Raw genomic sequence first — 17,631 nt, 5'->3', positions numbered from 1 at the left:
GACTAATCGTGGCAGCCCTAATGTCTAGTTGACCTGTGCAGGATGGTACCCTGTAGCTTATGACGGCTGGGACAAGCTGAAAGAAAGTGAGCGTGTTCATAAACAATGATGAGCGGACAGATGTGGAAATCATGAAGAATCTGGAAGCACAATTCATTCTCAAGTTATTTTTGATAGATGTATGTTACGTTTCCAGTAGATGGATGTTTCCTTCACAAAAAGATCAGTTTGGGGTTGTTTTTTTTTAACTAAAATCCTTTCTTGATTATCTCCATGCTTTCTTTGTCAGCCAGATGTTGACGTTCGCTGTCTTATAGGTGAATCCAGGTTCCAGCGCCTCCTACAGCCTGACCTCCACTCAGCCTTTCACCAGCTGTCTCTCCACAGCCCTGACACTGCCGCCACTACTGAGCCAAGCCCAGACCTCACTGCCAGGTGAGAGGAAGCACTTCTTGGCTTTAGATAAGCTTCACAAAAAAACAAATCGTCTTTCAGAAATCCAACATTAAACGTGCTGTTGTTGCACAGTAAACGCGGCGCTTTGATGATGCTGCCTTTCAGTAAATGTGAGCGCACATGAAATTAAAGCGCGTCTGTTCCTTTTCTCAGAGTCTGACCTCGATGACTGTCGCTTCCCATGTCAGGGGAACTCACCGAGAGAGAGTCTTTCCTCGCAGTGAGTCGTTGCTGTTTTGTCTTCATTGTTATTTTTTAGTGTCAAATCCTGACAACAACACATCATTCTTACACTTCACATTTACTGACTGAAATGAGTCAGCAAGCAGAGAGATGCATAAACCACTGGTGACGCATCATTCATCTGTTCAAATCATCCCTCGGTTGATTTTTCCCTTTGTCATTTTTATTACCAGCAACAGGAAAATGCCAGCTGGTTAACAATCAAAGCGTCTATGTGGATAAAAACACAAACCACAGCCACAGAGGATGATTGGTAGTTTCCCAGCTTGGCTGCAGAAGCTGTGACGTGTCGCTTCTGACTTCCTGTTGACTTTATCCTCTTCCACGCCCAGGTCTCCGATGAGCTGTCTTCCTCTTCTGTTCGACCAGAGGGACGGGCTGGGCGCCGGAGTCAGAGCCCGTCCTGAGAACGTCCCTCCAGCCAGCTCTCACATTGATCTGCTGCTGGAGAAACACAGCAACGGAGAGATGGGAGTCAACAGTAAGTAAGGCCAGTGGGACTAGATATTGTTGTGTTTATAAGATGAATGAAATGGCAAATATACTTGATGGACCTGCAGTTACTGTGCTGGTACTGTGTCGGACCCCTTTTTGCCTTCAGAACTTGTTTCGTAGCAAAGATTCAACGAGGTGCCATTGTTGAATGATTTTGGTCCGTATTCACAGGATAACTTCATGCAGTTGCTGCACATCCATGATGAGAATCAGCCTTTTCCACCACATCCCAAAGGTTTAATGTCCAACAATATTTTCACGGACCGGCCTTTAAGGTGTCGCGGAGAAATACAACAAAATAAAAAATACTAAAAAAATTTGTAAAGATAATAATACACGCAAATTTACTGTGTAACTGTGTAACTTTATGAGCAGCGTCCTCCTGAAATGCGCCAACAACACTGAGAGTAACATCCTCCTCTCTGCCCCTTAATGCTCTCTGGTTGCTATGGTAACGTGGGTAACCCAGGGAAACCAAGTTTAACGATAAAAACCCAGAAAACCACAAATTTCACACCCGAGCCTCAACTCTCGCGGCCGGTACCAAACAACTCACGGACCAGTACCGGCCCGGGGGGTTGGGGTCCGCTGTGCTCATAAAAGGATGGACATGGTCAAGAACAAGACTCAGGTATAGGCTGTGGTGTTTAAACAGTTCTCTTTCTGAACCATGGATAGATCCATATTTTCTTGTTGTTCACGCCAAAGTCTGAGACTACCGTCTGAATTCACAGCAAATATCGAGACTCATCAGAGCAGGAATCGTTTTTCTAATTTTCTGAGGTGCAGAAGAGCAACCGAGGTGCTTTTCTGCATACTTTGGTTGTAACCAGGAGTTATTTGAGTTACTGTTGCCTTCCTGTCAACTCAAAGCAGTCTGGTCGTTCTCCTTAAACCTCTGGTGTAAACAAAGCATTTTCTCCCAGGGAGCTGCTGGACAGATATTTTCCTTTTCTTTATCATTCTTTGTGAACCCTGGAGATGCTTATGAGGGAAGATCAGCAGATCAACAGTCTGAAATACTCAGGCCAGCCTGCCTGGTATCAACAAAGTCACCTTAATCACATTTCTTCCCCACGCTGACGCTCAGTTTGAACCTCAGCTGCTCGCCTTGACCTTAATGCATCGAGTTGCTGAACTGGTGTACCTAATGAAGTGGCCAGCGAGTGTATTCTGTGCATAAAGGATGGACATAAACAGAGTGATATGCACAAGTTGCCTCATTCTAAAATATTAGAACTTTACTCAGCAGGCTGGGGCACAGACTTGTGAGGCGTGTGCTCCTTTGAGTGGTCTGTTAACAGTGGAGTATGGCGTGCTGTACAGTTAGCCGCACGGCCAGTCGTATTATTTGTAAGAATCGGTTATTGGCCAGTCAGAGTAGCCACGCCACCAACTTTATCAATTAAAAAAATCAAACCAGGTGACTTAAGAAAATGTTTCTTCCAGCATAAAGCTGTTATGGAGGACCATGTCTACAGACCATTTCCTGCAGTGAGATGTAAACTGGGCATTTTAACACAGGAGCCTCAAGTGGCCATCAGAGGAACTGCAGCACTTTGCTCAGTGCTGAGATCTTTGAGCCTCTCAGAATCTTTCAAAAACAAATCTGAGAAAGAGAAAGGACTCTTTGCTTGACCCTTTCACTTCATTTTAAGCCAGAAATGTTGTGAACCTTACACGTAGACGCTGCCGGCCTCTGCGTGTGCCTCACGCTGTCGTCAGATGATGAATGTACCTGTGTGAGGACAAAAAAAAGCTCAGCAAGAGATCAGATGTGCTCTCGGCTCTGAAAGCTGCTGCAGCAGCTGCTTTGTTTCTTTCTGCCGTCGTATTTCTGCTCGTCTCTCCGCTGAACCAGATTGCTCGCCGCCTTTTGCTCTGACTCACATTTCCTCCAGGGACATCATCAGCTGACACTTGCTTTCAAATCTATTATTTGCTCATTTTTTTTCTCCCTACACCCAGCACTAACATGCAGACGGCTTTTTATTTCCATGGTTGCTGCTCTTCTCTTTTTTTGTTCCCCCTCAGGTCTCATCGCGCTCAGCTCGGTGTATTTCTCTAAAAGGAAATAGCCCCACAGTCCTCACCTTAATTATATTTATCTGCATGAGAAAGCGTAACGTTTATTTTGCAGATTTTTCTGTGTACGTTTCTTTTTTTGAGCCTAACTAGTAACTTGTGACATACTCTCAAAATAAACACACTCGTTTCTACTTAAACAGCAAAGTGTTGTATAAAAACAAGCGACTTAACTTGAGTGCACAAGGCTGAAAATGTGGCATGTTTCAGGACCCAGCCTTTGCTTTGTGACCTCTAATATTTTCCAGCATAACTCTGCCCGACTTCAACCCAAGCGGGGGCCCGAGCTGCCAGAATAATTGGAAACACCTGTGAGACAGTGCAGGACTTTAAAAAAAAGCGCAGTGCAGGTTGCTGAGTCCACTCTTGTCAAACATATCTCCGATCGTTTAGCCGTGACTAGTTTATCCCAGTACGTCCAGTAAATCAGCGTGTTGATATTTAACTACACAAAAACAGGTTTGCTTTGGATCGATGTGCAAGTTTAACTGTTTGCAATACACGAAAACTGTACGCCCATCGACTGCTCTGTGCCCTTGATTGTATTGCGCCAGCTCTTCCAGCAAAGCGAGTTTAATCTGATCAAGCACTTGCTGGCAGAAACGGTCTCTGGGTGGGCGGCCATCTGCCCCGACCGGCTGGGGCGAGAGGAGAGCAGAGAGGCAGGAAACATCCAATGCTAGTACTTATTTTTTTGTTTGAGCACCACCAGCTGGTTGTTACAGTAAATACAATAATTATGATAATAACACCGAGAGCAGAACTCCTCCAGTGTTCGTCTGCGTTTGTGATGTGAAAGGTTCAATTTTGCAAACAACACTGACTGATATTCCTGGATCCTTTCGTGCCGATCCACCCATCACCCGCTAAAAATGATAAAACAACCAACCCGAGCCAATCCTAAAACTTCTCAGGCAGTAATAGTAATAATACTGACGGTAATGATGACAGCTGGAGTTCCTAACCCAGAAATACTTCGAAAATGGGGTCAGGAAGCGAGAGAACACAAAACCCACTGACATGCAATAGTGAGCGAAAGAGAGATGTGGGAGTCCCAGTGCATCATGGGAAGTCTTCCAGCAGCCTGAGCCTAAAATAGCACGACTGAGGGATGGTTCAGGTTCACTGGATGCAGCTCTAACTATCAAAACGAAAAGTTTGAAGTTGAGAGGGAGTCTGTCTCCAGAGCTGGTTCCTCAGGAGAGGGGCCTGGAAGCTGAAGCCTCAGCCTCAGGCTGGGCTGTTGAAAACGAGCCTGATTTAGACTCGCGTGGGGAACCTTTGTAGCGCCTACAATGTGACCTACGTAAGTGTGCTGCATTATGCCTGAGTTATCATGTTGTAAATAAAAAATAAATAAAATGCTGGGACTTTTTTTGCGTCCTTGGTCGCTGCTCTTTGTTGTGGTCAGTTTTAATTTTTTTTCACATCCAGACCGATAATTTGAACCATCTCTCCGGGAATCTGACGACATTTGTGAGTCATATAGTGAGGCGATACTGAACTCTGATAGTGAAATGCGCTGCTGGGGTGTTGTGGTATTGTGGTGCCGTTTCCCACGTGGTGCATTATAGCTGAATAGAAAAAAGAGCGCGATCACCTGCTGGAGCCCCAGATGGCAGAGAGAGAAATCTTCCACAGAGTGAGAGAATCAGTGGAGGTGATCACCGAGGCCAGGGGGGGTCTGATATGTTTCAGCTGCCTCTCCAGAAACTCCCAGTTTAAAATGTGCCTGTTGTGGGCAGTCGTCCTTCTTTTACTGTGCAGATCTTTGAGCAGGAAGACCACTGTAACCTGCACTGAGCTCACAGAGGCTGAACGCAGACTAGCATCACAAGCTCCATTATTTAATAATTAATTTAAAATAGTGCGTGCCCTTCCAGTCAACACTGGTCTAACCGACCCTACACACTTCAAAATATTAGCCTTTACATCACTTTAGGCTAGACGTTGCATCTTACTCCTTTGGAAATCTTCAAAGCCACCTTCAGTTTCTTTTTGGTTTAGAGATGTGACGTCATTTCTTAAATTGCAAAAGATAGGCCTTGTGGCGAAGGGCAAATACAGAGAATTTTATCGTATCTGGGGCCCCTTCGTAAACTATTGCAAGTCATTAAACGCTCTACCAGCTGATTAATATCATATCTCCACCCCCCCCCCCCCCCTTTTTTTTTTTCTTTTTTTTTGTGTGTGTGTTTTGGGTTTCTTCTTAGGTTTTGTTTTGTTTGTTTGTTTTTTCAATTTTATTTAAGTGTGTGTGTGGGTGTGCCTGTGTGTATTATCGTATCTGTTCATGTAAGAAAAACTAAAAAATATGTGAGGGGAACAGATTGTATTGTCATTGTAAACTAATGTACACTTGTCTCTCAATAAAAATATGAAAAAAAAAAATAGTGCGTGCCTGCTACCTGCAGTCATCCCTCCGTGAAGAAGGTTGGTAAACACTGGACTGAAGTGTGTCCTCTTGTCCCCCCAGTTATGGAGATGCTCCAGTCGCTGCACTCCCTGCAGCAGGAGAACCAGCGGCTCCAGGACCAGATCCTCAGCCTGACGGCCAAGAAGGAGCGACTGCAGCTGCTCAACACGGAGCTGGCCGTGTCTTTCCCTCCACAGGTTCACTCCACCCAGGGCTCCATGCACACGTCCGCCCAGATCAACTTCCTGTCATCCACCCAAGGTCAGATTAAGCTCCTCTGTCCACTTTCATAAGCGAACTTCAGGGCACATAAATCCCATCACCTTCTTTTATTATTTTTAAGCTGCATTCCTTCATCCTCCCTTTGCAGCCCCACCCGCTCACACGGATGATTTATTGATGTTAATTAACCGTAGGAACAGTTTTGATAGTACAGAAAATGGCGTTCAGTGCAAACCTGGTAGTTTTCACCCTGTGATTGTGGCTCTCATTCCTTAGACCCCCTGAGCACCAATAAGAGTCCCCTGTCCAAAAGCTGCTTCCTGAATGACACCTCCTTTGTTACCTCGTCTGAGGTGAGAAACTTTAGTTCCTTTCGTGTCTCAAAATCACCGTGCAATCCCGTCAGGCACCATTAGCAAGTATATTTGTCTTTTTTAAGCCTCTTTGTAGATTTTCTCGATTTTACGGTAAACTGAGTAAAAAGCTGCTCGCTCGCTCTCTTGTGTTTGTTCCAGGAGCTGCACTCCGGTAGTCCGTCCCGAAGCAGCTCGTCTCTTTCCTTCCAGAGCACCCCCCCTCCTCAGCAGAGCCCCGCCTCCTTCGGGCAGCCGCTGCTGAACGGCTTGAATCGAGGGTTGAACGACGGTTTGGGGGCGATCGCTCAGGCCGGCGGCTCCGCGCTGCCCGTGGTGGGCGGGCTCATGGCGTCTATCGCGGGAAGTCCTCAGCTGGCCGTGAACGGCGTGCTGGGCAGTCTGAACGGAGTGATCCAGTCGCCTGTGCAGAACGCTCCTCAGCCCGCGCTCCCGGCTCTGCGACCCCAACCTCCACCCCTCAACCCCCTGGCGCTGGCTCAAGGCTTTCAGCTTCCCAAGAGTGCGAGTCCGTACGTAAAAATCTGTCTGTAAAAACCACAGAAGAAGAAAACAAGAGCATCTAAATGAATTAACTAACTTTTTCAGGATTCAGTGATTTCTTTTTCTTTTCTTTTTCTATCCTTTTGAAGCGGAGAATCCCCTCACTCCTATTTTTAAATTTTAGTTTGGTGTTTCTGCCACCAGGTGGTCATGTTTCTGTTGTTGATGTCTACAAACTGCTTCCCCATAGCAGGACGTAGCGGACTGTCATGGACTGCAGCTGTCGGTGGTTCTTCTGCTCTGTGGAGCTGTGGTGAGATGGACGACCACTCCACCCTCAGGTTTGCGGCAGGTGGAGAGGAGCAGGTTCACGTGCCACCACAGCGAGCGTGACGAGGCTGCAGCAGAACCACCGCCAGCTGGAGTTGATTGGCAGGAAGAAAGACCCACTAAATTTGTTTAGTCAGTTGTTTATGATCAGATTAGCGAGAACATGTGTGCCTGACCCCAAAATCTAAATCTGCGAGAAACATTTAACCTCGGTGGCGCTCTCTGACAGATGTGCTTCCACATGTCAACATCTGTTTCAGGTCGTCGTTCCTGTCAGAGCAGCAGAAGCAGCTTCTTCTCGAGCAGCAGCAGCTGCAGCAGTTCCTCACCTCGCAGAACTTCACGCCTGTAAGGACACTCGCCTCGTCGCTCTGTCTTTCTCTCTGATTTTTACATTTTCTCACAGCTTCTCTGAGATTTTTCTCCGTCCACATGTTTCTGACTCATGGTGTGATGATGTCATTAACAGATAAACAAGCATATCAGCTAAAGCTTGTTTAGCTAGGCGCGTGGCACAGACCCGTGTTCCTGATAATTAAACGGCACGTATAAAGAAATGTAAAAGTAAAGTTAGAATTCGTCTCGTGAAAACTGAACCACAGATTTCTTGGATGGTCTGTTTGTACGTATAAGCACATAGTACGATCTATTATTTGCCTGATTATTGCAGCTTCATCCAATTGCATCAATTTGTCAGTCAAAGCAGCCATTCCCCTAAAGATGCAAACTTTATGCTTAAATAAAAACTTCCCTGTATAGTTGTGCTCTTTCATGCTGTAAAGTCGGTCATATTTACTTGGGAGTGTAAGCTGAAATCAAGTGGCCATTAGAGGAACTGCAGTTTTTCCGTATTGCATCATTTCTCAGTGTTTGCTGCTTGGTTCGACTCATCAATAAACACTTTCATTAGCTCAGTGAACCATCACAGCGATAAAATCTGTGCTACAAAAGCTTTTAACCGAGGGCCTAAATCGATTTAGGATAAGAAAAGGAACCGAATATTTTCTCACTCGCGCTTCAGAAACGGAGCAGCTCTCTGATGTTTGGTCGTGACGGGAACACCGAGCAAATCAGGGCTATTTGAATAAGCGCTAACATCAGGGGCAACCTCACGCGTTATTTTTAGACTCATTCAGAAATCAGACTCGTCTCCTGTTCAGTAAAAACGAACTTTTTACAAAGAATTTTTTACTGTCTGTAACTCAGGAACTTGCTGTAACACACTTTGAAGTTGGGAGATTAATACTGTGATATTAACCATTAGCAAGACCTCATATAGAGATACTAACCGATTCAATTACGTTAGTTAAGAAAGAGATTGTAGCAACAATAATGTTTTGTGTAGAAGTGAACCAGCCGCCCTTATTTGACATGCAAAGTGAGGAAAGCTTGGTGGGGTGCAAACCAGTCAGGCACTGTAAATATAGGAACCACTGGGTTTCCTGTTTGACTGTAAACTATAAGTACTTTGATGTAATAGACTAAAGACAGAGAGGAACTGGATACTTTCACTTTTCTGTTAGACGAGGCGACAGTGAAACAGAGTGACTGAAGGAAAATAGCTTTAACATTTGTTTAGATAGATAGATATAATTTTATTTTGAACATGCAAATATAATTGAAATAACAACAGAAAAAAACAAAACTTAAAAATCATCAAGTTTTCATGTAGATATCTTTGTCTACAGAATGCGTGTGCTCGAAAAGGAGTAGGATGAAGTTTACACTTTTCTTGTTCCTACCCCCTTATTTCAAATTTCATTGCTTACAAATCCATATCCAGGATTCAGCATTATTTGATCATATATGGTTAACTATGTACAAGTCTAACACATTGAACATACACAAATAAAATACAGTTTTTACATCCAATTTTTAAAAAAATCAAATAAAACACGTGCAGTTTGGAAAAAATAAACGTACTTGTGAGAGTTCCCACTTACACACAAGAAGTACGGTCAATGTGAACTGCTCCAGGTTTCCCTGAGATAAGGTGTGTTATCAGTTATCAGTCTGTTACTAACGCCGATCCAGCAGAGCGAGGCAGTGCACTCGTCTCTGTAGCTCCTAAACTCACTATTTGTCCTTCTGGCAGGAACCCTGTAAATGTCACTCCTGTCCTCGGGTGCTCGCCGCTGCTCTTAAGTTAGCTTAAACTACTTGACCCTGAATTCGACAAGCGCAGGTGCATCCTCGCCCAGACACCTGAGCTGGACTCTTCCAGACACGCCTCAGCATTTCACTTCTTCCCAGAAGTGTCGGGGTCTCTGTTCTGCTAGTTTTGATGGAAGCTGCTTTAAAGAACCCAGAGCAGATGAGGGTGCCAGGAAATCTGACAGAGGAGTGCTGCTCAGTTATGGCAGCGTGATTGTTCAAAGTATGACTGTTTTATACAAATATCCCCAAACCTAAACAGAAACTAGCATTTCCTGGAAATCCTTGAATGCAGTTCAAAGGAAAAACACTCGTGAGGCTCTCCTCTACAAAGACTAAAAGCATGTAACTCCAGGGTGATGAAGGCCAGATGGCTCAAACAGGAAAGGGAGTAACAGCGGAGGTCATTGAGGAGAAGATGCAAAACACGCAGTGGCTCCAGGGGACAGTTTTCATTGTTTGTAACAGTCAGTTTGAACATAGAGACGCTCTTTGTCCACGCTGTCATTCCCAGCAGGAGCTACATGACACACAGGTGAACAAGAGTAGCCCACACAGCCAGTTGTTTCACATTATGTCCAACACTGCCCCCTGGTGGCGGTCTGCCGCTTCTGCTCGGTGTTTACAGACTCCCAGCACTGTCACCCCCCACACAAACCCTCATCATCGCCTTTTCTCTGCTCGTCCCTTAAAGCCGCTCTCCTCTCATCCCCCTCCAGGAGCAGCAGGCCTTGGTGTGCCAGATGTTGCAGCAGCAGCGACAGCGGGAGCTCCAGCGCCTCACGCTGACAGGAGCTCTCACCTCCACCCCCAACTCACCCATGATTGCCCAGTCACCCAACCTGCTGTCCTCAGCTACAGCCTCCCCCCTGCAGGGAGGCCAAGGAGGCGGGCTCTTCGGGCTGCAGGAGAACACGCTTCACAAACCCGGAGTGAGTAATACTCGTGATTGTCCTCCTGAAAAACTCCGGGAACCAAGAAACTCAACAGCCCACTTCCAAGATTTGTATCAATCATTGACAAGAGAGGAGATAAAAGTTAATGACATGAAGTAGTGACATATAAACACATGGGCAGAAGAGGAGAAGCACTCAGTGCATCATGGGAAAGTCCTCCAGCAGCCTGAGCTTATTGTAGCATATCTAAGGGAAGGTTCAGGGTCACCTGATCCGGCTCTAACGATCTGCTTTATCAAAAAGGTTCAAGCCTGGTCTTAAAAGTAGACAGGGTGTCTGTCTCCTAAATCCAGACTGGGAGCTGTGTCTGTGTAGGTTCTCAGTCATCCAGGTAATTTACGGAGCATGGAAAGAAAAGCGACTGGACTTGGAAAAAACAAACTTGAAGAAGTCCAGTCGCTTTCCTTTTCAAGCTTCATAGAAAACTGGTAGCTGGTTCCTCAGAAGAGTGCCTGAAAGCTGAAGGCTCTACCTCAGATCCTACTTTTAGAAAGAGCTACACATAGGCTGCAGTCTGAGGGCAAAGTGCTCTGTTGGGACCTCGTACGATACCACGAGGTCTTTAAGATAAGATGGAGCCGTTTAGATCCAGCTCTGGAGCTAATGAAGGGAAGCTGAAATCTAAAATGTTCCACCCACCTCGGTAACACGTCCCACAAGTCCTTAAAATCCGCTTAAAATCCATGCGAATATTTTATGTCTTTACAAATATTCGTCCTATTCCTACCCTACATTCACACTGACAAACTTTCTGCATTTATATCAAAGCTCGATTTTTCATATGTGAATAAAAAGATCTGACCAATCAAAGCACTCCATTTAGCAGTGCAGCTCAAAACGTGCACTGGTGCTGTATATACGTTACTACGTGTGGTTAAATAGTACAGTTTAACACACAGCTCCATGCTGCTGCGGTCAGTCGGCTCTCTGAAATCATTTCTCTGCCTCCTCAGACGTGATCCCAACTCTGCCAACGAGAGTTCGAACTGACCCGCTGACATCATGAAATACATATGAAAGCGGCCGTGATACAGATTCAGCTCCTGGATCAAACCACGAAACCTCATACAGACTTTAGTCAGTGTGTGAAGGCGCCTACGCAACAAGCTCGCATCTGAAAAACTCTGAATTTCATGTAGCAACGCGCTCGGGGTGTAGTGGCCTCAAGTCCACATTTATTTTGCTGGTATCTGGACATCCTGTTATACTTCAGATGAAGGTGAAGATTAGGGCTGCCACGATTAGTCGACAAGTCACGATTACGTCGACTATTAAAATCGTTGACGACTAATTTAATAGTCGACGCTCGTTTGACGCTTTGTAAGATCCCAAAAGACGCAGGAATAAGTAGTAGGATTTAAGAGTGTAATAACGGACTGAAACAGAAGATGGCAGCACTGCATGTACAAGGATACCAGCTGCCGTTAAACCCCGAAGAAGAAGAAGAAGCTGTGTCCCAGAATTCATAGCGCAGCCCAGCTCAGTTGTCAACAATGGCGGCAGCTAGTTAGTTTTAATATTACTTTTATTATTCTTTCTGGGTCACAAAATAAACGTTTAACATATTTTCAGGCGAGAATGTAGCTGTGTAAACCTCAGATATCTGCTCAGTTTATCAAGACACCACATATTTTCAAAAGCGCTCCGACGTTTTCGGAGACGTCTGTTAGCCACTAGCTCGATAGCTCAGCCCCCAGCTAGCTATCGAGCTAGCTGGGGGCTAGGCTAACTAGAGCCGTAAGAACACCGGACTCCGGCAAATCGTTTTCAAACCCACCGCCGTCTTTCGCTACTCAGGTTAAACATGATATATAAGTCACTTAGATAACTTAAAAATGTTATTGTTTGTCTTTTTTTAGTGTTTTATTGGTTCCTGATTAAATCGGTTTGGCTGAGATTAAAGTTATAGTTTTTACACAGCTGAATAAACGTCAAGCAGATTAAACTCCATTGAAACAATCTGCAAATGTCATTAAAATTTAATAAACTCTCATCTTGTCTTTATTTTTAGTTAGCACATATCTTAAACACCTAAAGCTGTAAGCTAATGATAGTTATATAAGAGCAGATGCTGCTGGTGCAATAAGCTGTATGTTTTACGTCCAATGGATGATGATCTGACTAGTCGACTATCAAAATAATCGTTTGTGGCAGCCCTAGTGAAGATGTGCTGGAAACCCTCTGCTCTCTGTGTTTTCAGGCTACCGGAGAGAAAGGTGGAGACAAGAATGGCTGATGTTTCTCCACAACACGCGAGCAGCTCCGATGAAAACATCAGGCATGACTTGCCGCCTTGAAGAGGTCAAATTTCCAGGACTTTCTCCTTCTCTGTCATCTTTATCTTAAGCCCTCTTTTATGAATGTACAACAGGATGGACTTTAATGTCAAGGTGAAGTTTTTCGTGTTTTGAAATGCTTGATATCAGAGGTTCTTCTCATAGGGGTTTTTTTGTGTGTAGGCAGCTTTCAGAGAGCATGAATACAGTGGTCTCTTCTTAAATTGCACTAATTTGTTAGCTAGACCAATGGGGCTGCTGATGAAGGCAGAGTTCATGAACCGAAGGTCCGAGTCTCTCTTCTCTGACCTCCCAAGCACTGACTGTTCATGAATTCCCTCCAGAGTTTCCATTCAGTCAGTCAGCGAGGAAAAAAAGCAAGAAAAAAAAAAGCGGACTTCTGCCACTTCCTGCAACCTCAACTGTCTTCCTCGATATTGTGTCTTCCCTTTGTGTTCACCCCACTCAGTTTCATCCAGATCTTCTATATGTGAAGCCTCTGACGGGCACTTATTATGTAAAGGATAAACATGCAATCATTTTTGATGTGTGGTTCGTGGCATTTCGACATTAAGCTAGTTATTACCTCAGACTTTGTATTTTTCATTGTTGACTTTTGTGCAGACTCATTACCACAATAGCCTTCACTGGATATAAATGCCCACCAAAAAGATATCTTGGTGTTTGCTCTAAGGTATTAACATGTAAATGTAAAAATGACACAGCACCTGCGTGTCCAGAAAGCCGCCATCGTCTGCGGGCGAGCGCCGGGTTTTGTTCCAGACACCGCCAGAGTTTCTCAAGACTTTTATATCCTTCTAGTTGCTGTCGAGATTAAGCGGACGAAACCAAACATTTGGAAATTGTAAGTAAGAAATTAATAGTTTTTTCCTAAACAAGTGTGCACTTTGCATGTTAGTAGCTAACAGAGCAAATTAGCCATCAACACAGTACCTTCTAAAGGATGCTCGGTACTTCATAGGTCGCTAGGGACTAACAGGTTTTTGATTTTTCTGAGTATTTTGCACTCCTGTCCTGAAGTGTCAGTCTTTTACTGTCATACATAGATATTCCTTTCATGTCCACCAACTAGCTGTTCTTTTAGCAATACTGGATAGATAATGCCTTAATGATGTTAGATTTACAGAGGAAACCACGAGCCCGAAGGCTCACTCTCTTCTCGTCTTTCTTTGATAACGTGTTTCTTTTTATTGCGGGTGCACGGAGGGTCACGTTGTCCAACGAAAGCTCTCTTCCTAAGCCCATTTATATACTTTTGATAGCTGACTGATAATTTCAACAGTGGAAAAAACGTGTGAAGCGTATAGTGGTGACTAAAGTGTCAAAGCATTTTCTATTGTACGTTTTGTGTTGGAATGTTTTTGAGTTGTTTGCGCTTCAGACACCTGAGAAACAGGACTTGTAGAGAATCTGCACAGCAGTTTGAACCGCTCGTAATGAAAACGCTGCAGAAACAGAATCGATGCAGGAAACAGGGAGGCTGCAGGGCGACCGGGGGCAGCTGTGGCGTTTTGGGGTTTTTACATTTTATTTCACAACTCACAAAATAGTCAAAGGAGCTTGCAAAGAAAAGCGTCTGGACTTCTTTAAGTTGCTTGAAGACGTTTCACCTCTCATCCGAGAAGCTTCTTCAGTTCTAAGGTCAAATGGTGGAGAGTCCCAGATATAAACCTAGTGGGAGTGTCCCCCCACAGAGAGACAAAAGGACCCCCTGATGATCCTCTAATCGCCTGAGCCAAGGTGTGAAACTGGGTGTGGGTTCTTTGCAAGCTCCTTTGACTACGATGACCTGGATGACTGAGAACCTTCACAGTCACAAAATAGTTGCATCAAAAACATGACATATGTTGCAGTTTCAATGAAAAAAAAAACTGCAGCAGTTTATCGTCTGTGGTGTAGACGAGCAGAAACTAGACGTTTGATATGTTTTTTTTGAGAAGACGTCATCTTCTAGCTTTCATTCCTTCTGTGTCAAAATGATGTTCTAATGTAGCACGACTGAACGATCTGCGTTTCCTCTTCACAGCATTAAAATAGACAAAAGGCAACAATTTGGACACGAGCTCGTTAATCCTGCCGGCGTGTCGTCGTCCTAGCTTTCTGATTGGATACATTAGCGTTGGGTGTTACAGGTGTCCCTGGTCTCCCCTAATAAGCTTTTCCTTCCATTCCACTTTATGAAGTGACACCTCCTCTTAGCTCAGTTTTACTAACAAAGGCTCGTCACCATTTCACCTTTTCCGCCCTCAAACGAAGGGATTATTTAATTTCCTCCTTCCTTCATTTGTCACTCTGTTTGGAGTCTTGAACACGAACTCCCATACATGTGATATCTATTTTTATTTTATGTTATGTTGTTAGCAGCTCATGTAGACATCAGAAGCTTCACGCAGCTCAGTGGTTGGTGATAAATACTGTAGCAATGACAGAAGGAGAATGTTGACAAAGACATGAGCCAACGTGACTCCTGCTGGGAGGTCTGCAATTTACCAAGTATGACCAGCGCGACCACACGATCGCCTGCAGAGCGGCGCGAAGGATTTCTGAAACAGTTTCTTTCTCATGTTGCACTGGGGCGCTTTGGCCCAATTGTAAAATGTTTTTTTTTTTATGTTTTTTTTGTTTTGTTTTGTTTTTTTTGAGATCCGAGTTGTATACTTTAATATGTTTGTGTAAAAACACATTCATTCTTTTAAGCTTTGAAGTTTGGGTAAAGATAATTCATGTTATGAATGTCGTACTGTGTATCTTTTATGTATTGCAACATTTAAGCACCTGGCTCCGAGTGACGTCTGACGGACGGCAAAGTTAACTATCGGGATATGAATTGCATGAAATGCAGTGATGTCTCTCAAATGTATCGCTAAATACCAAGTAATAGCTATGCATAATTTTAAATGCATTGTTCCCTGAAGAGAAAAAAAAAGGAAATGAAATGAGCACTGAATTTAAAAAGGACAAGCACGTTGTCATTGTACAGTGTATTTGTTTGAGAGAATCGATTGAAGCAAATTTGACGATATTCAGATTAAAATCCCTGTAAAGTATTTTGATATTTTTGTGTGTAAAATTAAAAGGACAGATTAAGACAACTTTTTTTGTCAATAAATGTATTTTACTGAGTTCTTTGACATTTTCTCTTGGATGTCGAGTGATTTAACTGTGGGTGTATTTTACTCACCGTAAAGGAATCGACCTCAGGTAAAGTGAACACGTTGACTTTACACCACTATGAGAAATACAGAAAGTGAAGGAAAATGTTTTCTATCTTACGTGCTGTAAAGTTTATGAAAAGGTCGCCTTTTTTGGAGGTTTATTGGAAATAAACTGATTTATTCATGTTAAAATGGGAAGACAATTAAAATGACTTTCAAGACGTGCTTTAAAGGATTTTAGGGTTTCTGCGAGCCTCATGTCCTCAGTTCGATGAGTCCTGATGGCAAAATTAGACTAAGCTTGCAGTCAGAAGGTTCCTGCGTGAGGATCTAAGGATGTGGGTTTGACTCTTAAGGGGTCAGCAGTAATGGTATGAAGTTTGGGGTTACACCCAGTTGGCCATTTGATTAATACGCAGTGTTGGGAAGGTTACTTTTAAAATGTATTCCATTACAGATTACAGAATACATGCCGCAAAATGTATTCTGTAACGTATTCCGTTACGTTTCTCAATGAGAGTAACGTATTCTGAATACTTTGGATTAATTAATATATTATCATGCTGTTTACAACTACATGAATGTACTATTGCTGTGATTTATTACGATTACTGAAGGTCCGCGGCTCCGAACCGTAGTAAAGGGACCTCTGACTAATACGGTGGGTTCTGTGTCGGCTCGTAGCTGAAAACTAGCTTTACTTTGTTGTCTGGGTCAACTTTGCTAGCGAGAGACAGAGAGAGGCGTTGAAAGGCTGCTCCAACGGAACTTATTGTTTTTGGAGGAAAACACGAACACGGTGTACAGTCGAGTCTTAATAGCTTACTTACAGCTGGGCTCGTCAGGCTCTCTTCTTGGCTGCAGTGGTTATTATTATATTTACATGCTTCCAGCTCCCGTTTTTGCTCGATGACAGCTCGTACTTTTCCTTTTTCTCCCTCCCTCGCTCACAGACACATAACGTGTATGGCAGTCCATTCTCCCTGCAGCACGGACTACACTGCCTATGATGCTACATTCTTTAGAGCTATACCTGTAGCATTCTGCCTATTAGCTTTGCACAACAACAACAAAAACGCCTCTCTCACCCAGGAAACACGCAGAGAGAGTCACCCTGTAACCATGGCAACCGTAACGCTGCCGCCTGGAACAACAGAACGTAGCTGTCAAACAAAACCCAAACAGTCCTGACCCGCCACAATATGAAACAGGGAAGTACCGCCGTGTAATCCATTTATTTCAACAAAGTAACTGTATTCTAAATACCACCTTTTTAAACGGTAACTGTAACGGAATACAGTTACTCATATTTTGTAATTTAAATACCTAACGGCGGTACATGTGTTCCGTTACTCCCCAACACTGTTAATACCAGTGGTAAAATGAGGGGTTTATGTGATGTCATCTGTTGAACCAGTAAGACTCCAAGCTGTTGCTTTCTGAACCAGTCGTGATGTCCAGCATCACTGAGACTCTACCAGACCTCACGGGAAGGTTTGTTTATCGTCGGCGTTGTGAAAGGACACAGAGTCTGTAAAGTTTTACCAGAAGGAAGCAAACAAAAAATAAAAAGGGATCAGAAATCGAACCTTGCGCGGTTTCATCAGCACCACGTGATTTTAGGCTCCAATTTAATGACGTTTATGTTCAAAAATATTGAATTTTTTTTCACCTGAGGCAACGTTTGGAAAGTAAGTCTGGTGATCTCTGCGTGGCTTTTAAAACTTTTATTTTATTTATTTATTTATTTATTTGCAATTTATTACTCTTTTAGTCTGAAAATGTTTCCCCTTTCATTGGGTCTATGTGAGGATTCATCCTTTATTAATCTCATAATACGTATCATATTTATAGGGATAACATGCACATACACACCAACATAAGCACTGCATCATCATGACGCTATTATCAGACCATAAAAACAGTTACATAAAGTTATTATTTCATTTTGATATACTGAATGAC

General features: G+C 43.7%; 1 protein-coding gene across 1 annotated transcript in view; it reads left to right on the top strand.

Annotated features, from left to right (window-relative positions):
- LOC102792292 (protein AF-17-like) overlaps positions 1-15,595 on the top strand; it is a 35,061-nt gene extending 19,466 nt beyond the window's left edge. The window contains exons 12-20 of the mRNA XM_087842179.1: positions 318-435; positions 610-676; positions 1,032-1,180; positions 5,756-5,956; positions 6,194-6,270; positions 6,433-6,803; positions 7,365-7,452; positions 9,978-10,190; positions 12,415-15,595. Coding sequence (XP_087698305.1) covers positions 318-435; positions 610-676; positions 1,032-1,180; positions 5,756-5,956; positions 6,194-6,270; positions 6,433-6,803; positions 7,365-7,452; positions 9,978-10,190; positions 12,415-12,450 — 1,320 coding nt within the window. The 3' untranslated portion in view covers positions 12,451-15,595. The remainder of the gene's footprint in view (positions 1-317; positions 436-609; positions 677-1,031; positions 1,181-5,755; positions 5,957-6,193; positions 6,271-6,432; positions 6,804-7,364; positions 7,453-9,977; positions 10,191-12,414) is intronic.
- The last annotated feature ends 2,036 nt before the right edge of the window (positions 15,596-17,631 follow it).

The sequence above is a fragment of the Neolamprologus brichardi genome, chromosome 6 (genome assembly GCF_056152115.1).
Source record: "Neolamprologus brichardi isolate AB-2024 chromosome 6, ASM5615211v1, whole genome shotgun sequence".
NCBI classification, from domain to species: Eukaryota; Metazoa; Chordata; class Actinopteri; order Cichliformes; family Cichlidae; genus Neolamprologus; species Neolamprologus brichardi.
The sequence above is the reverse complement of the archived record's forward strand: the minus strand, read 5'-3'. Positions and strand labels throughout refer to the sequence as shown.